General features: G+C 49.8%; 1 protein-coding gene across 2 annotated transcripts in view; it reads right to left on the minus strand.

The window, feature by feature from the left end:
• Positions 1 to 22441, minus strand: part of dlc1 (DLC1 Rho GTPase activating protein) — a 99371-nt gene that overhangs the window by 5404 nt on the left and 71526 nt on the right. For both annotated transcript variants that reach the window (XM_076295013.1, XM_076295012.1), the window contains 9 exons: positions 15386 to 15457; positions 13324 to 13405; positions 11458 to 11521; positions 7221 to 8983; positions 5961 to 6140; positions 3876 to 4035; positions 2839 to 3046; positions 1024 to 1237; positions 72 to 186 (listed from right to left, as the gene is read on the minus strand). In XM_076295013.1, the coding sequence (XP_076151128.1) occupies positions 72 to 186; positions 1024 to 1237; positions 2839 to 3046; positions 3876 to 4035; positions 5961 to 6140; positions 7221 to 8983; positions 11458 to 11521; positions 13324 to 13391 (2772 nt within the window). In that variant the 5' untranslated portion in view covers positions 13392 to 13405; positions 15386 to 15457. The remainder of the gene's footprint in view (positions 1 to 71; positions 187 to 1023; positions 1238 to 2838; positions 3047 to 3875; positions 4036 to 5960; positions 6141 to 7220; positions 8984 to 11457; positions 11522 to 13323; positions 13406 to 15385; positions 15458 to 22441) is intronic.

Here is a 22441-nt window from a genome sequence, read left to right on the forward strand (position 1 = left end):
GTTCAACAACTGTTTGTATGGGGTTGGGTAAGAGAGAGAGAGAGAGAGAGGCTGGGTTGGAGGTCACTAACCTGGAAAAGTTTGCGGCACTCCTGAATCATGTGGGCCAGACCGTGAGTAGCAGCCAAGTTCTCATTCAAGTCCCTTTGGTCAGGTTTACCCAGGTTCTGCTTCCTATTCATCACCCTGTAACACACACACACGCACACACACACCCATGTTAACGCTTAAACAACATTTTCTTCACACACACACACACACACACACGTTAACGCTTAAACAACACTTTCTCCACACACACACACACCCAAACACATCCATACACTCACACCTCCATCAACATAAGGGAGAGTGATGGAAGAGAACTGGGTCGGATGGAGTTGCATAAGCAATGACCTCACACCAACAACTACAAAAAAATGTAGAGCGTATCCCGCCTTTCTCTCCTCCACATTTCACACAGGCCTACATCTTTCTATTGCTTCTCCACCCTTTTCTGTGTTTTCTCTCATTCATCTACTCCGTGCTGTCGCACTCCTTCATTTTTTCTCTCTATCCTCCACTCTTTTCCTCTCTTCTCTTCCCATCCTGTCTCCAGCTCTGTGAAGCACCTTCCCTTCCTGTGTTGGGGCAGTGCCGCGCATGGTCTCTTATGTAATCGGCTGCTTTGTGTAATTATACGGTATTAACAAAACTTCCCGAGACAATTAAGACGGTACTTAAGGCTGTCTGTTTGATTTGACAAATGAAAGGAGATCAAGAGGGTGAAGGTGGGGTGTATCCTGCCCACACACACACACACAAACACACAAACACACACACTCACACAGACACATAACGACACCTACACATATGTCTTTGAAAAGACACCAGCTCAAACAGACATAATCACTGGTTTGTGGATATATACAGAATTTGCACATGTTCAAAAGCATAGCGCTTTGCATTCATACCCACAGTCTGTCTCTCTCACACACACACACACACACACACACACACACACACACACACACACACACTCACCTGGGCGAGGAGCTGTCGCGGCGCAGCGTGTTGAGGTGGAAGAGTGACGGGGCCAGGCACACGGCCAGGTTGGTGCAGGTCATCTGGTTGTCGGCCACACTCGCCGTCACGTCGCTCAGGAAGCACAAGAGCGTCTGCAGGGCCTCGCGTGCCTCGTCCGGGAGCAGCAGCACGGCCGCCCGCACCGCCTGTAGACGCTGCTCCTTCGGCATGTCTGAGAGAGAGATGGAGGAGGAGGAGGAGGAGAAGAGAGACAGAGGAGGAAAGAGAGAAAGCAATAAAGAGAAGACGGGAGAGAGACAGAGAGGAAGGTGAGAAGACAATACTTGGACAATTTATTTATTTCAATTTAAAATTGACAGCTAGAGACTAAAAGGGTTTGTTTTTACGGTATGCTCATCCCCACCACTGGGTTTCTCTGCTCACATAGAGCCCAGAGAGAGACTGAGAGATGGAGACATAAGAGTAAGTATAAGTATATATACTCTTTTGATCCCGTGAGGGAAATTTGGTCTTTGCATTTATCCCAATCCGTGAATTAGAACACACTCAGCACACAGCGAACACACAGTGAGGTGAAGCACACACTAATCCCGGCGCAGTGAGCTGCCTGCAACAACATCAGCGCTCGGGGAGCAGTGAGGGGTTAGGTGCCTTGCTCAAGGGCACTTCAGCCATGCCTACTGGTCGGGGTCCGAACCGGCAACCCTCCGGTTACAAGTCCGAAGCACCAAGCAGTAGGCCACGGCTGCTCTCAATAAGAGCCCAGAGAGAGTGTGGGTGGGGGTTGGGGGCGACTGCTCCCGGGGCATGACATACACGACCCGCCAGATTAACCTGCACAAGGAACAGACTGGCACTCTAATCCTGATGCCGGTGAGTGTGAAAGTGTGGGTGTGTGAGAGAGAGAGAGAAAGTCTGTGAGTCCTCTAAGGAGAGAGGTGGAGGCCATACGTACACAAGAGAGGTAATACAGGAGTGTGTGTGTCTGTGTGTGTATGTGATAGTAGGGGGTAAACAGGAATCATAAACAGGGTACAAGTCCCCAGTTGTCCTCAGTGGAGACCTTCATCTTAACTTTGCCAGTAACGTAAACAAACACAAACTTAACCTCTCTTGGACCTTCCACATACAAGCAATTCTCTGCCAAAAAACACACCATTGTTTTACAAAAACAATTTCCTACATTTACAACCGGACTTACAGTGAGTTATTGTTAGGGAATAACCGCCGACACATGCCCACTGAGTCCACTGATCACTATAGGGTTAATGTTGCCATTGACGATAAGGGTGTTGAGTAACCGGGGGTGGTGAGGCAGAACACACTGATTTACTGCGTTTGCCACCACATCATTTGACAGCTATTTCCTGTGGAATGTGTGTGTGCTCATGCGGCTTTCACAATCAGACCCTTATACCTAGAGCCATAGTGTGTGTGTGTGTGTGTGTTGCTATCACATATACTTTATGTTTTCTATGTGTGAGGTGAGTGACGATCACTGGGCGAGAAAAGATGTGTCCTGGGTATGTGTCAGGTTTTTGGCTGAAGGGATTTATGTAAGGGAAGGTTTTTGTGTGTGAGGGAAGTTTGTGTATGTGTGTGAGACTGCATGTCTATGAGCCTGTGTGTGTGTGTTTGTGAGACTGCATGTCTATGAGCCTGTGTGTGTGTGTGTGTGTGTGTGTGTGTGTTTGTGAGACTGCATGTCTATGAGCCAGTGTGTGTGTGTGTGTGTGTGTGTGTGTTTGTGAGACTGCATGTCTATGAGCCTGTGTGTGTGTGTGTGTGTGTTGTGCATGTTTTTCCTCTTACATTGGTAGATCTGCAGGAAGGTGTCTGCCAGTTTGGTGGTGAGGAGGGGCTCGGGCAGGTCTCTGAAATACTGCTTCAGCATGTCGGCCACGTCATAAGCCGATTGGCCCTCGTAGCTGACTCCGCCCCCATCTGCACCACAGGCCTCGTTCATCTGGCGCAGTGCCTGGATGCGGGACTTCACGCCGGACTTCCTGAACAAGCCCACCTGTACGCCCACACACACACACACACACACACACACGCGAGGGTCAATCTCAGAGTGCATTAGAAGGGTTCACATGGCCTGTGCTGTTAAGGCTTCTGTAAAACTCATGTTTTGCTACAAATATGTCAGATGTCAGATGGGCTGTTTTTTATCAAGTGTGCGCAACTGAGATGCCAGGCCCCGTAGGAGGCCTCTCTAAGAATCCCACTGCTGTTGTTACACACCGCCCTGCCTTCAGTCACATTCGCTAGAAAAGAAGAGGGGAAAAAAAAACACTTTGCATGGAAAAAAGGGCTCATCACTGTACAAGCGGATGTCTAAAAAAAAAAACAGTGATTATGAAACAGAAGCCTTATTTTCCATCTTTGTACAAAGCCAGAGATTCTTGTATAGGACCCTCTGTCTCAGCACTGACTCTTCCCACGCTTGGAGGCAATGTGAAGTATTTGTGATGGATGGTATGTGTGCTTCTGTATGTATGTGTGTGTGTGTGTGTGTGTGTGTGTCAGTTGGGACAATAAGTAACGAGTGGTAAGTGGATGTACAGTATGTGTGGATTAGTGTCCTTGTCAGTTTGTGTGTGTCTGTGCGTGTATCTTCTCAGCATAGAAGTGAGTACATCAGTTCTCAGTGGCTGTGTGTTATTAGTGTGTGTGTGTGTCATGTGGATGTGCGTATGTGTTTGATACACTGCATGCACTGTATGCATCCCTTTGTGTATCTTTTCCTGTTTCCCAATCAGACATTTGTGTTTTGAACCCTGTAAACATGCTCATACCAGTCAGTGTGTGTGTGTGTGTGTGTGTGTGTGTGTGTTCAACTCACTGACCTGGTCCAGGCACTGGCTCCGGAGGTAGCGCATGGCCTGCTGGATGCTCTGGGGCAGTGGCTGCCCTGTCCGCTGAACGTTCACATGCAGGGGAACACCAAACACATTCCTATCCTTGTAGTCCCTCACCTTCATGCGCTTCATGAACTTGGGCACAGCCCTGTGAGACACACACACACACACACACACACACACAGCACAACACACAGATAAACACCTTGTTAAAATACCACAACAACAGGAAGCCAACAAAAACCCCATTCACTTACTGACACACCTCTAAAATGGTGACATGGCAGACCACTTACATAAAAAGCCAGCGTGTGTGTGTGTGTGTGTGTGTGTGTGTGTCCAAACAGCCTGCTGGACTCTGACCCCTTGAGTTCTAGAGTGGTATTCATACTCAGAATTTAAAACAAGGACAAGCTTTCAGCCACTTCTGATTCTGATTCTGATTTTCTATTATTCCAGCTCATTCCCGCTACTCTCTCCCCCTCGGAGAGTTTTCCATGCTGCGCAACATTCCTTGTGGAAGGAACAAGAGCACATTGTTGGGGTGCAGAACACTGCAAGCTTTCCTATAGCCCCCTGCTTCACTCAAGGGCAAGGCTGTGATGTTTAACAAGGTGTCACTCTATGTTATATAGAACCATTGTGTGTGTGTGTGTTACCATTGTGTGTGTTTGTGTGTTTGTGTTATATATATTATATATCACCATTGTGTGTGTGTGTGTCTGTGAGATGCCAGTGCATATATGTGAATGTGTAGAGTGGCCTGAAATGTTTCTGTCACAGATGGCAACTGGGTATGCTAAATGTGTGTGTGTGTGTGTGTGTGTGTGTGTGTGTTTGTTCATGTGTGTATTTATTTGAGTGTGGAGAGGAAACTTCTAGAAGCCCAAAGGCCAATGGAGGCCTGTTTCCCGCCTTAGTGTGTGAGGATCAACACTGCAGCCAGACAATGGGAGCCAGGGCAGGGGCCACACTAGTGTGTGTGTCTGTGCTTGTGTGTGTGTGTGTGTGTGTGGTATAAGGTGTGTGTATACAGATTTGGTGTGTGTGTGTGTGTGTTTGTGTGTGTGTGTGTTAACGTGGGCGGTGTATCCAACCTAGTTGTGTCAAGCTGAAAGACTTATGGTGGATCTGTGAGAGTAAATAAAAGAGGTCACTTATGTGTGTATATTGTGTGTGTGTGTATTTGAGTATGTGACTGACAGGGGGAAAGCGTTATGTTCACATGCAGGAATGCTCTGAACTGTGGCGGCACACAGGAGCTCCTTGTGTGTCAAAGCAGAGGGGTCTGACATAACCACTGTCAACAGGAAAGGGGAGGAGGGAAGGAGAGCGGTTATGGATGGAGTGGAAAAAGAGAAGGAGTGAGAGATTTAGAGAGGAAAATAAAAGCAAACAGGGAAGGCTGCTGGGAAGAAGAAAGAAAAATAACGAAGAGACGCTTGGCATGGGGTATGAGGAGAAAGAGTGTTCAATGAGGGCAACCTATTGGCGTGTGTGTGTGTGTGTTAGAAAGAGAGAGAGAGAGAGAGAGAGAGAGCAAGAGAGAGAGCGACTCTATAGTTTGCCAAACTACTGACTTAATTGCTCAGAAAGCTGTTAGCTGTTCTGTGACTAAACAAACAAACAAATATGCAGGTGTGTGTGTGTGTGTGTGTGTGTTTGTATACAGGACAGAGGATTGACTCTTGTGTTAGTATAGCCTCAGATCCCTATAATTATCCTCTGGGAACAGAATGTGAGACACAACCCAGAATACTCTCACATACACTTCAGACACATACACACAATGTACACACACAGACTACACACTTTTCCACATGCACTACATGTAAATGGCAATTTAGAAAACCCTGGAACTGAAGAGAGAGAGAGAGGGAGAGAGGGAGAGAGAGAGGGAGAGAGGGAGAGAAAAGAAAAGAAAAAGAAATGAAAAAAAAAAACAGGAAGGTTGGCAGTCAAAGAAAGAGATGTGTTCAGCAGAGGTCAGGCAGGACAGATGGACAGGAAGACACTGAGACACACACACACACACACGCACAAACACACACGCACACACACACACACACTCACCAGCTGAAGCCGTGCTTGTTGGTGGGCGTGTGTTTCTCCAGCAGGGCGGTGAGTTTGAGCAGGCTGTATTTCTGCAGCAGGTTCATCTGCAGCACCGACTGGCAGCCAATCTGCAGCAGCGACGACGACAGACTGGGTCTGTGAGAGCTCTGGAAACTGGGCCAGCGCAACTTCTGGGGCCTACACACACACACACACACACACACACACAAAGAGTTTACATTCAGTTACTTGTTTATGAATGTACAAACACATCTTCATCCCCGACAGGAACACATTATATTTACACACTGTCACTGTGCACACATTCACACATTTACACTGTCGCTCCACACACACTCACACATTTACAATGACATTGACATTGCTGGACACACACACAGTCTTTTTCATTTTACATAATATGTCTCACACACATATACACTTGCACGCACACGCACGCACGCACACACACACACACAGACACACACACACACACACACACATATAGACAGAGAAGCAGCTCTGTTGTAACTTGGTCAGAGGGTCAGAGAGGTCACTAGTTTTCCAGTCTGTGTAACCTTTGTCACACTCATAGAGACTCACAAATGAAACCCAGCATACAAAGAAAATATTTAATGATTGAGATCAGCTAGAGCATAATCAACATGTACATCACTGTGTGTGTGTGAGAGAGAGAGAGAAAGAGAAAGAGACTGTGACTGAGTGAATGGGGGGTTGTCTGGAATTCCTCCTGTGCATTCCGGCGGGATCGTCGTAACCCGTGGAGACAAGGAAGCATTCCGGAGACCTTACCACAGTAAGTGCAGTGTGGCCGCCTTATGTAAGGGGAAACGTTCTGACTTGCTCTCTATGTCTTTCACTCTCTCACTCTCTTCATCTGTTCATACATCCCCCCCTCTCTCTCTGCTTCACCTGGTGACCCTCTCTTTACCTCCCTTTGTCTGCTCTGTTCAAAGCTCTATCTGCTCTGTTCATCTTTATCTCTCCTCAGCATCTATAGTCCTCCACTGGCCTGTAGACTAGCCTTTGGAGGGATGGATGCTTGTAAAAGTTAGTCATACCCAATATAGGCTTTTAAAAAGCACTCCAGCAAATCAAAGTGGCCAAATGGGTGAGATCCACATAGATAAAACCCTTAAAAAGAACTTAAGTTGCTTATTATCATCAATTGGGTGACAACACAAAGCTGTACAGACACAGTGACACAGACACTGACACACTCACAGACACGCTCACAGACACACTCACACTCCATACCTGTTGGCCCGCGTGAGGGAAGCCCCCACTCCAGAGTCCCTCCTCTCGCGTTCTCCGGCCGGGTTCCCCGTGCTGTCCTGGTCGCTGGCGTTCTCCTCCTCCAGCCGGTTCTGCAGCGGTGAGGACGGGCAGGGCGAGGCCGAGTCCAGAGCTGAGTCGGAGTCTCCGTCTTCCTCCTCGTCCACCTCCTCGTCCTCCTCCTCGTCCACCTCCTCGTCCTCCTCCCCGGCGGCGGCCGCCTCCGTCCAGGCGTTGACCAGCCTCTGGAGTCCGCTCACGTCCTTCAGCACGTCCTCCAGCTTGCGCTCGCCGACCTCGTCCTCGTCCTCGTCCTCTTCCCCGCCTCGGGCCAGCGCGGCCGGCACGTTGTCGTAGACGCTGAGGCGGCTGTCCAGGGAGGCCGAGGAGCCTCGTCGCGGGCGCCGCCGGATGGTGGAGGCACCGCCGTCCACGCCGTGACGCTTCTGCCCGCCGTCCGCGAGTGCCTTCGGGAAGGTCCCGGGCTTGTGGCCTTCGGGCAGGTAGAAGAAGATGACCCCTTCTTCGTCCTCCTCCTCTGCCTCGTCCTCGTTGCCTGCCTCGTACTTAGAGGCCGACTTCTTGCTGTTGCGGCGGTTCTGTACCACCACGCCGTCGTCGGGCGCGCCGCTCTGGTTCTTGTTGAGGTCCAGGTTGCGGTTGGCGTTCTGGACGGTGTTCAGGTTGTGCTGGTCATTCTGGGCCCGGCGCTGGTCCGTGTGGTGGGCATCGGGCTGCAGGAGCAAGTTGAACGGGTCAAAGCCCTCCAGGTACATGCCCCCTCGCTTGGAGCCCGTCCCGCCGGCCGCCGTGCTGTGGCTGCGCGCCCGGGTCACCGGGCTCGGCGTGCTGACCGCTGAGCCGCTGCTGCCGCCCTCTGATTGGCTGCTGCCTGCGCTGCCGCTGCTGGTCTGTGTGAAGTAGGACACGCTCCGGTGGCGGCCGTGGGTGCCGACCCCCGTGCTGACCACACCGCCGCTGCCGCCGCTCTCGCCGTTCTGGTTCTGGTTGTGATTCTGGACTGGGTGGATGTCCACGCAATTGAGCCTGCGGAGCTTCTCTTCGTCCAGGCCCTCTTGGATGCCCACGGGCCCGCTGATGTCCAGCTTGGAGCGCGGCTTCTTGCTCTTTCTTGTCAGCGTGCCGCCGCGCAGCCTCAGGCTCTCCATGCGCTTCAGGAAGCTCTTGGCCCGTGAGCGCGTGCTCGTGCTGCCGCCGCCGCCACCGATCTTCCCACCGCCGCCGCTCCCTCGCTCCTCGCCGCACGACTTCACCTCGAACGAGAAGCTCCGCATCTCCAGAGGCGAGGGGAGGCCGTCGGAGAGCGAGTCCTCGTTGGCGCCCGACGTGGCCGACGAACACACGCTGGCCACCGAGCTCGCACGGGTCGCACCGGCGCTGCTGACGGCCGCTCCCGTCAGGGAGTCGCCCGTGCCGGGGCTGGACGGCGTGCCGCTGGGCAGTCGCACCCCTCGCTCGGACGCGCCGTCTTTCCGGTCGCTCCCGCCGCCACTGCCGCCGCTGTGCAGGGAGCCCACCTCTGGCTGCTCGCTCAGGTCGGTCAGCATGCTCTCCGTGCTCATGCCCTGCCGCAGGCACTCCTCGCTGGGGAAAGGGGGCTCGCCAGCGACCCCTGGTGGAGAGAAGACGTCCAGCTCGTCCAGGCGCGACCAGCGCTTGCTGTCCCGCTGGAAGGTCCAGCGGCCGCTGATGGCACAGGGCTCATCCTCGTCTGAATCATCACTCTGTTCAACAACAACAAAACACTCAGACTCTTCCTGTTCTCTTACCTAAAGCAATTCACTAATCTCCTAACCTCACAACACTTATATAAGCAACAGCAAATTCTGGTGTCTCTGACATTTATGTCATGTTCATTTACACTGTATGTCTCGGACATAGTCATGTACAAATATCTCATGTGGCATTCACAGTGACTATGAATCGGGGAATTTTTGGATGTTGTTATCTGTAAGGGAGCACTTCTCAATGTAGTTGCAAAAGCACAGCACATTCCTATTGTATATCATTTCCCCAGGCAATTTTACACAGATAAGATGTCCATAGGGAGAGAGAGAGAGAGACAGAGACTGAGAGAGACAGAGAGGAAGGAGAGGGTTGGAAGCTTGTTATTGTATGTTACTGAGCCATGTCACAACAAAGTCATATGTTACCACCAACCCCTTAAAACTCCACCCAAACCCCCCAAAATACTCCTCCACTCTGTCTAATCTATCTCTCCACCCCAGGGGAAGTCAGGAAATTCCACCCTTGACACACACACACAGTGCATTTGGAGTTCATATCCCTGCCGGAGCGTCCTGGTCACCACCACCTCCCAGCCCCCAACCCTAAACTCCTACCACCAGACTTGCCAGACTGACTGCCTTCTCCCACCCCCATCCTAGTGCCTGAATGGGTGGTGGAGGTGGGGTGGAGTTGTGTGTACTGTATACATCATATGGAGTGAATGGGAGGAGATGTGGGAATGTTGTATGTACGGTGTGTGCTTGTGTGTTTGAAACTATACAGAATTGTGTGTGTGTGTGTGGGTATGTTTGTGTGTGTGCGTGTGTGTGTGTGTGTATGTTTATGCGTGTGCGTGTGTGTGTGTGCGTGTGTGTGTGTGTGTGTGTGTTTTATGTGTGTGTGTTTATGAGTGTGTGTGTGTGTGTTTACGTGTGTGTGTGTATGTTTATGTGTGTGTGTATGTTTATGTGTGTGTGGGTGTGTGTGTTTATGTGTGTGTGTGCGTGTGTATGTTTGTGTGTGTGTGTGTGTGCGTGTTTTTATGTGTGTGTGTTTTATGTGTGTGTGTGTATGTTTATGTATGTGTGTGTGTGTGTGTGTGTGTGTGTGTGTGTGTGTGTACACCAGTGGCAGAGTTGAGGGGGGGAGGGCATGGGAGCATAGAAGCGGCTCCGTCACGGTGGCTAAAGGCGCCGGTGATGAAAGTCCATAAAAGGCGGCAGGGCCGTAATTTTACAGCCCCTCAGGGCAACAGGGCCTTTGATCAGGAGCACTGGGCTACCCAGTCTCAAGGACCCCTGCGAGAGAAAGACAGAGGCTGTCCATTCATCTGCCTGTGTGAAAATGCGTCATGATTTGCATGGGGTAATTCAGTTGGCAGCTATGATAAAAAATGCCTCATTAATTTCCACTGACCACTACACGGTCCACGACAGTCATCTTGGTTAAGCTACAACATTTTCATAAATGAGAGTACAATTTTAAGTGTCTCATCTGTTTTCCATATCACATGTCCAACGCCTGTGAGGAGGGAATGGAGCCCGTGGGGGCACAAGGAGAAGGAGAAACCTTAAGACGAACAGATCAACACATTCCTGAGGGGCCCAAGGGTTTCTGGGATTGAAAGGACGAGCAAATTACTTCCTTCATTGGCAGCGTGACCCCAGCGTTTAACTCCTCGGGCCTGAGGTGACACTAGAGGGTCATCGTCTTTCACGGCCAGAGACACTCGACAAGGATGGTATTGTTCCCGCAGCCAAAGCATGTAAGCCATTGGAAGTGGTGGACACAAAGGCCAGGACAGAGGGCAAGAGAGGCTGACAGCTCGTATTTGGTCAGGGACGAGGCTCCTTTTGACAGGGGCATGTTTGGAGTTAGCTGTGTGTTTGTGTGGCCAGGCTGAATGCACTCCGAAACACTGGACATGGTCTACAGACACACACACACACACACACACACAGACACACACAAACACACACAGACTCACAGACACACACACACACACACAGAGACACAGACACACACACACACACAAACACACACAGACTCACAGACACACACGCAGACATGAAATGAGGACTTATGGACACATAAAAAGGCATGTGGACAATGTTCTATTCCTTTTATGGGAAAGAAGGGAATGAGGAAGTGTCAAGTGGGAAAAGGAGGACAAAAGCGGACAGAGGGAGGAGAAGAAGGAGGGACGCAGCACCACAACCCCTTCATTTTCCACATAAAAGCCATCACTCACTCCTAGCAGCTCTCAAATAGCCAACAGGGGAGGAGAGAAAAAACAGGAGGCTCCTTATAATTAACACGGACGACAAACACACATGGATTTACTTTGTGGAAGGAGGGAGAGATAAGGAAAGGGAGGGAGTGAGAGAGAGAGAGAGAGAGAGAGCGATGTGGGGAGGAGTGAAGGGAGAGAGTGTGAGGAGAGATAGCGGGACTGTGAATTCTCACTTACCCTCTTTCTCTGAGGGGACACGTCCAGCCTCATCAGAGCACACTTGTTGAGTGTATGCAGTCTCCTACATGTGATGGAAAAAATGAGTGAGACGGAGAGAGAGAAAGAAAGAGTGAGACAGAGAGAGAATGGGTGGGGAGGAGAAAAAATGAGACAGGTGAATTTTTGCACTTTCATTTCTCAACATGCATTCCACACAGGCTTTCTCCCTTCACCCCAGGAATCTCGAGCCTAAAAAGTCTCTAATGACCTGTGAACAGGCCCCTCAAGAGTCAAGCCCAAGAGAGAGAGAGAGAGAGAGAGCGAGAGAGAGAGATTGAAAAGGCAGCAGCAGGGTCCACTAATGTTCTGTTGAAGGATAAGCGCCAGATTAAAGGAGAGGAGAGGGAGAGAGAGAGAAGAGGAAAACTCAGTTGGAGTGGTGAAGAAAAGCCAACAAAAGAGGAGGAAAGCTTATCCCCCTGGCCACCTGGCCATGCCCCCCCCCCCCAACCCCTACCTCCTCAATGCCCTCCAACCCCCACCATCTCTCTGGGGAGGGGTGAGGTGTTGTCATGTGACTTGGCCCTCATGGGGCTTTGGGGGGGGCGCTCAGACTCAGGGGCCGAGGGGCTGTGATGGCAAAATGGCTTCCAGATGCTTCTGTTGGCGGCCCACCAGCTGGGCCAAGCTGGCCAACTCAGCTGGGAGCGCCTACCCATCAGCACCTCATACATCCCTCTGCTCTCCTGTCCGGTCCGGTCCCCTCCTCTAGCCCACTCACACACTCGCTGTTCTTCCTCTGTCCTCCACCACTACTCCGTCACTACACTACTCCGTCACTACACTACTCTGTCCTCCACCACTACTCCGTCACTACGCTACTCTGTCCTCCACCACTACTACATCACTACACTACTCCGTCACTACGCTACTCTGTCCTCCACCACTACTTCACCACTACTCCTAGTCGGCAGCTTGTGTATTTGAACTTGTGCATTTTCACCACAGGATCTATGTCATTCCTGCTTTCCACTTATTTAAAACGGCTTCCTCTCTCTCTTCCCATTACACTCTCTGAGAGGCCCATATCGCTCCAACCCAGTGTAATTAGGGGCCCAAATAAGTTCAGTATACTAAGTACAATGTAATGTTATATGATATTCCATACATTGATGTGATATGGTAGTAATAAAAAATACTAGTTTAGAGCAAAAATGACAGTGCTTGAGTATGACGATGTTGGATCAAGGGGAAATGTTCTTAACGTTCCAGTGGACCGTAAGGAGATTGTCAAGGACCCTCAGCAGTGCCTGTGCTTCCTGGGTTCTGATACACACTTGACTGAAGACTTGAAGCTCCTCTTTTTGTCCCTGTCTCCACGTCTCTTTGTGCGCCTGTTTTTGTTTCCTCATCAGAGGCCCGGAGGAGCCCAGGTGCAGAGGGCAGAGATCACAATGTCCCGGAATGGAGCGCAAGGACAACAGGAACATGGCATGACAGTGGAGGAACAGAGTGAGAGAGAAAGAAAAAAAAAAGAGGGAGAGGGGGGACCAAGAAACAGAGGCAGGCAACAGAAAGATGGACGAAAGAGTGAACATATGGCAGTTAGGAGAGAAAGGCAAGAAAAGGCAGGAAAGTGAAAAATAAAGACGGAATCAAAGGCTCTGTCTTATCGCCAGCCTTTGATTCCCATCTCCATTCTGTGCAAAGCATGGCCCTCTCTGAGGCAATCTCGGACTCCAATCAGCTTTGGCCCGGATGAGTCCCTGCACAAAGACACAGAGTGGAGAGTGCATAGAGAAGCAGGGGGGAGAGGGGGGAGAGGGGGGTGCACAGATAAAGGAGAGGCGACTCCAGGAGGAGTTTGTTTTTTGGAGACCTCACCTGCACAGTGCCTCAATGGCATCACCATCCAGGAAGTCGTGATCCCTGGTGACGGAGGAGATCTCCATCGGGAACTGGCCATCTGAGGAGAGAGAGAGGAAGACAGGGAGCGCAATGTCAGAAGAACAAAATGCTAACTAGAGAGAGAAACAAGATCACTGGGGTTTTTTTTCAGCAAAGGCTTTACAAAGTCTTCACTTGAAGGTGTGAGATAGATGGAGGTGGGGTAAGCACCCCCGACCGTCTCAAGTACCATGTCTTGTCTTCAGACCCCCACCCCCAACCCCTATATGGGTCTACTTCTTTTCACTCCCTCCGCCAGAGCTGAAAGCCCCAGAGGAAGTGCTTCTTACCCTGCCAAACAAACACAGCTGCAGCCCCCTTGGATGGGCCAGCGGGTGGGGGGATCAAGCTGTAGGTATCACAATGGGCCACTCAACGACTCTCTCCCTCCCTCTCTCTCTCTCTCTCTCTCTCTCCCTCTCTCTTCTCTTGACTCTCCTTCTACCCCTTTCTCTCTCCCTCCCCCTGTCTCCTGTGTCTTCATTACAGTGGCTCCTACTAAGTAATCCACTCTCTGAGACTCCATAATGAGTGTTCACTTAAAACACACGCAAATGGCAGAGGACTAGCCCATACCAGGAAGTGGGGCGAGGTGGAGTGGAGGGGAGGGGAGGGGAGGGGAGGAAGACAGATTTGCTTGAGAGGGATTGGGATGTGTATTTCCAACATTCCACAGATGGTTCTTCTAGGCTTCCTGGCTTAAAGGAGTAAGATGGCATTTTATCAAATCGTGTCTGAAGGTATGTGTTTGGGTGGAGATTCGGCATTCCCACTTAGCTGAGAGAGAGAGAGAGAAGGGGAAGCCTTCTTTCAGATGGGAATGCTATTGGAGGTGAGTCAGCAGCTCTAGCTGAGGCCAAAGTGGGTCATGCTGGTTATTTTCAATATCAGCTTGGCACAGATGTTTAAGTTGGGCATTTGAAATGCCTTTGAATGAGGTGGAATTTGTACTTTTTTAGTTTTTAGAAAAATTGATCATAAATGACCAGCAACTGAAGCAGTTACGTGGCATGACTGTACAGTCTGTGTTAAGCCCATCCCTTTTGAGGAATCTGAAGGAGAGTGTATGTGTGCGTGCGTGTGTGTGTGTGTGTGTGTGTGTGTGTGGGGAAGTTACTGTGAAGACTGATGGCCAAGGGGAGGGCACCGTGTGGCATTCTGCCTCTGAAAGCTAACGGCTGTTTTACATACTGTACTCAGATAGTGTTATCAGCTGCCTGCTATCTTTACTGGGGCTATTGTCCTCCTGTAGGACACTCACACACTCACACAGCCCCAATCACAGGACCTGATAATGCAGACATGTGTCAGGTATAGTTTGCCACATTCTGATTACCTGCTGGTTAGAGGTTATTGACAGGCAGGTCACTGCCCAGTGAGAGGTTAGAGAGAGAGAGAGAGAGAGAGAGAGAAAGAGAGAGAGAGAGAGACACCACCAAGTTATCATGAATGTCTTTATCATCTCTGTGTTATTGGGTGGAATGCATACCTCCTGAATGTATACTGTGCATGCTTATATATGACTATGTTCTGTTCAGGTCAAGAAGACTTCACACACTCATTCCCAGTCTTTCGTACTTTCTCACACTCCCCTCCAAACTGACTATGACCTCATCCCAATCTTATCGTTTTATTATTTTTTGTTCGTTCTTTTTTTCTGAGTGGCGGAGATGAAGCGTGCAGTATTCATTTAGATCCTGTGTTTACACAGACAACAACCGTGAGCTGCAGCCATCCTGACCCAGAAACGGCCTTATTTAATTAACAGGGGGGGGGGGGGGGGGATGGTTCACCCGGCCCAATTTTGGCAACACCAGTGGCAGAAAGAAAAACAAAAAACAAACGAAATTCAACAAAGTCTAACACTGCGAACAGTGCCAAACATGACGGTGGTTCTCCATTATGGCTGAAACCCTCCAGCTGTCGGCTCTCTGCCTGGAAGGACTGGCAACAGCTGTGGACAGATGTCTGGGAGGGAAAGAAGAGAGGGCCTCCTTACCTTCATAGAGCTGCGCATACTGAGGGAAGCCTGCAGCCCGGAGCCAGTTGCACGCCTCTTTGGCCTCGATCTCTGCAGGAAGGGAGAAGAGAGAGCAAAAGAGCTAAGCAAAGTGTTTGCATTCAAGGGAGTTCACCTTTATTACATGGGAAAATAAATACCTCTCTCACACACACACACACACACACACAAAACACACATGGGGTGAAAAACTCTCCTCACCGAATTCTCATCTCAATTCTTAACTACCTCACAAGCATTCGAATCGTCCTCATTACAATAGAAGCAAGAGGCACTAGCCAGCTATCTCCAGCTAGAACGAGTTGTAGCCGCAGCAAGCCGTGAAACGGGACTGTCTTTATCACCAAGACTCTGGAGAGACCTGAACCACACGCTAGTGAGTTCATTTCTGACTGATAAAAAGCTTCACGGATGGAAGAGCTAGCTTTTGACAACACAACTGCCTGTGTCCTTCACACGCAACAACCTGGGAAACGGAACAAAAACAAACAGGGCTCTCACATTCTCAGAAACACTGTGTTTACATTTGCACAGCATAATGTCTTTTTCAATCTCTCATGTACACACACACACACACACACACACACAGGGCTCTCACATTCTCAGAAACACTGTGTTTACATGTGCATAGCATAATGTCTTTTTCAATCTCTCATGTACACACACACACACACACACACACACACACACACACACACACACACACACACACACGTTGCACACCAACATCAGTGTCTGTTGTTTACTCACACCGTAGCCTGCTTGCTTTGTAAAGCTCCAGCACTTGTGCTACATTTGTGTGAGATTTGTGACAGATGTGCTAAGTAGCTGCTATCACCTCCTCCGGCCAAGGCAGCGTGTGGGAGGGGGAGAGAAGGTACTCACCTCAACAACTCGCGATGAGTCGCCAAAGGGTCTTTAGACACCACATGCCAAATAGCGACTCCTACCCACTTCCCACTAGCCTCTTCCTCTGGGGCGTCCAGAGTGACTGATGTTAATGACAGGATTACATTGGGAGACGCTTTCACAGGCACGAAGCATAGAGACATGGCTCAGTGGAGAAGCGGAGACTGCTGCCAGTAATGAGATTTTCTGCATCTACAGATCTAATTCAGGCCTATACTGTGTAGCAATCATGACATGAGAATCACTTTTCAATCGCCTGGATTCATGTCTCTTCATTTCTCCAAGTGACAGTAAATTATTGTATGAAAGATACAGCACTTTTGAAACTACATGCTCAGAGGTCACCATGAATTGTTTATCGATGACCCCATGTGCACATACGTGTAAGTTGAACTGATGACCATCACTGGACGGGACATTAGCGCATTCCTGATCTGAGTGGTGCCCCAGACCCCCACCTCAGGAGAGTTGGGGGGCTGGGGGCCAATGCAGCGGTTTCCAAGCCCAGAGGCCCTTCCACAGAGGCTGCAGCTGCTGCAACCAACGTGCTCAATTATGGCTCACAATGGCGCAGCAACCGAATCAAGGCAAGGGGCCTCACGGCATTCCCCTCCATTTGAAAGCTGTATACAGAGGTGTTTTTTTTCCCCGCTCGTGCAATGTAATTGCGATAATTGTGCAACTAGGGCTATAGGGAGCGCTTGACTTAATCTCTGCAATGCCTGTGAGGGTAGAGAGGGGTTCCACCTCATTTACACGACCATTACTGAGAGAGAGAGAGAGAGAGAGAGAGAGAGAGAATGGAAAAGAAGTAGGTGCTGGAGACAGGGGGGCCCCCTTCCTCTCTCTCTCTCTCTCTTGGGACGTGGTTCACGTGCAGGCAAAGGGAAACAAAAAAATGGATTGTGAGAGAGAGAGGTGGGAGGGGGGTGGGGGGTATGTGTATTGACCAGTGAGGAAATAGGTTGTGCGTGAGGTCTGTGGCAGCTGATACGTGACTTCTTCCTCGACTGAACGTGATTGCATAAGTTGGGCTCTGTGTGTGTGTGTGTGTGTGTGTGTGTGTGTGTGTGTGTGTGTGTGTGAGTGTGTGTGTGGGAGGGGAGGGGGAGCATGCAATGTGAGCGAGAGGACTCGGGAAGACCCCTCAAGCCGCCTGGCAAAGATTGAGAAAGAAACAGGGAGAGGGGAGCATTTCCATACCATAAGCAAGCCCAGACGGCAACAAGGTGTGACGGGAGAGGGAGAGAAAGACAGAGAGAGAGACAAAGAGAGAGAGAGACAGAGAGAGAGAGGCTGAAAGAGACAGAGAGAGAGGGGGGGAGACAGAGGAGGAGTGGGAGAAAGCAAAAAGATGCAACACGAAAGAAGACGTGGAAAATAAGTGTGTGAGCGTTGTGAGAAGAGGGGACATGAGCAGTCGAACGGAATGCAGTTTTCCAAACCAGATCAGGCAGGAGCTCCAGGGACATTTGGGAACTAACACACCAGACACCAGCAGCATTGCAGTCAGGCAAACAGACAGGCTACACTTCCTCGCTCACACACCGTGTGGAGTAATTGCATGCCAGGAAGGCTCAGGCCACCGCGGCATTCCACTGCACTGCTGTCTCACGGTGGCACGCACCAGGCGGCATGTCTTTACTGGGCTGTGAATTTGTTGGAATGCTCAAAACTAAAAATAATACAGACAGCACTTCAAGAATAGGACATAATAAGAGGCTGTGGCTTCCTGTGTGTGTGTGTGTGTGTGTGTGTGTGTGTGTGTTTGTTTGTGTGTGTATGCGTGTGTGTGGTGTGTGTGTGTGTGTGTGTGTGTGTGTGTGTGTGCAACATTTGCATTTAAATGACAATACTGTCTCAGGACAGTGTGTATACACACAACCCTGTGTAAATACAGAATCTCCTTCAGACTTTTGCATAAATACACAAGCAAACAAACATGCACTATAATGCATGCGGCCACACTCTCTCTCACACACACACACACAGTCAGTCAAAATCAGACCTATAAGGAGCCCAGACTCCCCCACTCTGTCCTAACCTAACCTATGGCCTTAGCCCCTGGCCACCTTCTTCCAGGAATACCAAAAGGCCAAGAGAGCCCCAAAATAAAGACAAACCACACACAAGCTCCACTCAGGTCACCATCCTGTGGTTCCACTCAATGGCCAGGACAAAAAATATTTTTCCTTTTTTCCCCATCTGTCTCCCCTCTCCTTTCTTTCCTCTTTGGTCAGTTTACCCTTGTGCACTTCCTGTGGTTAAACAGTCCAACAATAGACCTCCCCCCAGCAGGTAGCCCCAAAACATCCCTGACAAAGAAGGCACACTACACAACACTACACACACACACACACACACACACACACACAGAACAGGGACTTTGTCAAAGGCTGTCCTTCATGTGACATGCATGCAACCACCCACAGGAGAACTATTCAAATCACTCACACACACGCACACACACACTGTATGCATATCAGTCCTGCTGACACCTCTCTATAACACGAGCACTGATAAGACTCTCTGTGCCTTGTCAACACCTTGAACTATTATCACACTGAGTGTTATGCACAGTTCAGAAGCAGTCATTTGTGTATGTGTATGTCTATGCATTTCCAACCTTGGCTGTGTGCCTGTGTGTGTGTGTGTGTGTGCGCGTGTGCCTGTGTGTGCGTGTGCAAGCGAGTGAGCGTGTGCGTGATGGGTGCGTGTGTGTGTGTGTGCCTGTGTGTGTGTGTGTGCCTGTGTGTGTGTGCAAGCGAGTGAATGTGTGCGTGATGGGTGTGTGTGTGTGCCTGTGTGTGTTTGTGTGTGCCTGTGTGTGTGCCTGTGTGTGTGTGCAAGCGAGTGAGTGTGTGCGTGATGGGTGTGCTGTGCTCCGTCACGTCTGAAGGCTCCAGGCTCCTCCGTCACCCAGGAGGCGGCCTCGCTGCGGAAGTGCACGTCCGAGTGGCCCGCACGTCATTCGGCCGTCACACCCTCCCTTTGTTTCAGCTCCAGATAATGGGCCGCCGCGCCGGTAGCCAACACAAACACGCCACAAACTGGAGTTTTTGACAGGCACACAGAGCTGCTGGATTCAACTGAGCCAAGCGCCTGCCTGCCCGCACGCCACAGCGCTCGGGACCTCCTGACTGACCGGACCCCTGACACAAAGTAGGCAGGAGGGCCAGGGGCTCGTTTCTGGAGAAAATTCCAGCGTCCCAGGGTCCGGTAATTGGGTGAGAGTGAAAGGGAGGGGAAGGGGGAGATAGCTGGCTGGACCCTCAGCTGGAAATTATGTAAGTATAGCCAGTTTCAAGGCCTGTGTGTGTGTGTGTGTGTGTGTGTGTGTTTTGGTGAGTGTTACTTACAACATACAAGTCATTTGAGCCATATGAGTCATTGACTTCACAGCAGATTGAACACAGAGCTATCTGGAGAGACATGGCTCTTCCTGTGAGTCTGTACACTGATAAACAAATAAATAAACACCCAGACTAACTGACATGCACCCAATGGCTGACTGTCCATGTGGCCCTCATCCTGCTGCATTCCCTGCTCCAGCTGGGCCTTGACATGGGTGACCCTTGAACTCTGAGGGTCACCATGGTGATGCTCAAAGTAAACAGGACGACGTCTGAAACATGTCCGACAGTCAGGGGGAGACTGATTGGCTATCTGTCTCTGTGTGTGTGTGTGTGTGTGTATGTATGTGTGTGTATGTGTGTGTGTGTGTGTGTGTGTGTGTGTGTGTGTGTGTGTGTGTGTGTGTGTGTGTGTGTGTGTGTGTGTGTGTGTATGTATGTGTGTGTATGTGCCTTTGTTGTAGTTTTGTACATGAACTGCTAAAGCTTACATTGAGACTTACTGTTCAGCAACTAAGAACTCAACCAATAAGCACAAGCATTCTCACAGATTTGAACACTGCTGTGCTGTGAACATATCAAGCCTTTTACATATGCAGCGTTTAAACCTAGTTCGTTTTTATTTGGAACTTGTCCAAAAAGCTGTGTCTTTTCGCCCTGCTTCTAAAATTACCCCTCTCCACCTCCACGCGCCCCCACACACCCTTTTCCCTCTTTCTCTCTCTCTCCTCTCTGTTCCCCCCTTCTCTTTTTCCTGTGACAGGAAATTCTCACAATCACTGGCCAATGCCCCCCCCCCCCCCGCCTGGGGAGCCTGGGCCAATGATGACAGAGGCTGCAGCCAGTCCATGCATTTCAAAAAGAACTTCCATCACTCTGTGCATGCCAGCAAAAGGTCTCTCCCTCTCTCTCTTTCTCTGTGCGTATGTGTGTGTGTGTGTGTGTGCGTGTGTGTGTGTGTGTTTGCAAGTGCAGCTGCTCAAAGACCCTAATGTTGTCCGTGACACAAGAAGACCAGAGAGGATCTTGGACGATGGCTAATCTCACAGTGAACATTGTTTCACTCTCTCAGGAAGCTCGGGGAGGCAGAGCTCCTAACGGGGCGTTTCAGTAGAGGTCAGCAGGCAGCACAACACACTAGGGATCAATACCTCACCCTGGTCCTGCCAGCTCCTTATCTCGCCCCCCTCAAAGCAAGGGCTGGATGGATGGAGCTTTGATGCAGGTTAGTGCAGATAAGCCTCGAGACAAGCTGGCCACCTAATGCCCAACGCACTCAAGTCGGCATTCTCCACCAACTCAACACTGTGATAAGGACCACCACCATCGAGACAGAGAGCATGGAAAATAGAAGAAAGAACGAAAGAAAGAAAGAGAGAAAGAAAGAAAGAGAGTTAAAAACAGACACAATCTTCTGAGCAAAGCCAAAGGATTCTGCTGGTCACACAACAGTCCTCCATAAGTACCATGTCTCTCTCATAACCCTGATTTCCCATGGCTATCATGTGTTGGCCTATCAGTTTGAGCAGAAGCATATGGAGCTGAGGGTCTGGTTCATCTGTAAGTGAGAAGGTCTACACCATCTGTCTGGGTCAATGGGAGACTCGCACGCCACACACACACACACACACACACACACACACACACACACACACACAATGATAGAGTAAACCCTTGGCCCATTACAGTTATCCAACACCCCAAACACAAACACACACACAGAGAACGAGACAGAGAGATACCAGATGAGCATTGACAGGTTTATCCAGCAGGACCCTCATCACACATCAGCAGACCAAAGGCATTCAAGAACAAACAGACTCAATAAGACTAAACCCAATCTGACTAGGGCTCATATGACAGGGCACTATGTGTCTTTTGCTGGACAGACACTCTTTGAAATGGATCACTAGACATACTGTCTCCTATAAGCAACAAGGAACAATGTGTGTGTGTGTGTGTGTGTGTGTGTGTGTGCATGGGGTATTCCAATGCAAAAACAAAGTGTGTGTGTGTGCTTCTCTGTCTGATTTAAAGTCTGATTGAAAAGATTGTTAAACTGATATAGTCATGTAAACTGTAGGGCATCCTACTTTCATACACTATATTTGAGGCAGGATAGTGTGATATCATTCACTATATTGGCAGTGTGTGTGTGAGTGAGAGAAAGGGTTTACTTCATAATTCGATTTCGCCATGTAATTTCACCAAAAGGCAGCACTCTAACACACACAAGGTCTACTGTTGCAATTAATCAGTCAAGTCCATGCAACAGCATACTGAAAACACATGTTAAAAACATTTTCCACACAACTATGCCATTACTAACACTACTGCAACAGGTCTGCGCCAGCTTGGCAAAAGGTCCCCAGACTTAGAAGCAAAAGGTGCCCTGTTGTCATCTGAAAATGCAGCCCAAGTAAGCGGACCCAAAATGGAAAACATCATTACCACATCACCGGCCTTTAAAAACTGGGCAATAAAAAGCATCTAACAGCGCAAAATGCCTCACCAAATCACACGAGTGTTGCGTATGAGCTGATTGAATTGTTTTATCCAAGGTCAAGGCAGTGTTCGCGCCAAAGCGTTGATACTCTTTACGCGATGTGTCCTTCCTAAACTGTGAGAACACAGCGTTGGTGAAACAATACTTTTTCACGGAATTTTGTGAAAGTCACTATTGAGAGGAAAGACAGCGGAGACCGGTGGCGGGACTTGAGGGGGGGGGGGGGATTGCTTATCTGACAGCCCGCAGCGCTCAGCACAAGTTCTC

This window comes from Alosa pseudoharengus, unplaced genomic scaffold, assembly GCF_046254945.1.
Source record: "Alosa pseudoharengus isolate Yale_2024_CS ecotype anadromous, Long Island Sound unplaced genomic scaffold, YU_APseudo_1.1 YU_APseudo_1.1_scf_2, whole genome shotgun sequence".
NCBI classification, from domain to species: Eukaryota; Metazoa; Chordata; class Actinopteri; order Clupeiformes; family Clupeidae; genus Alosa; species Alosa pseudoharengus.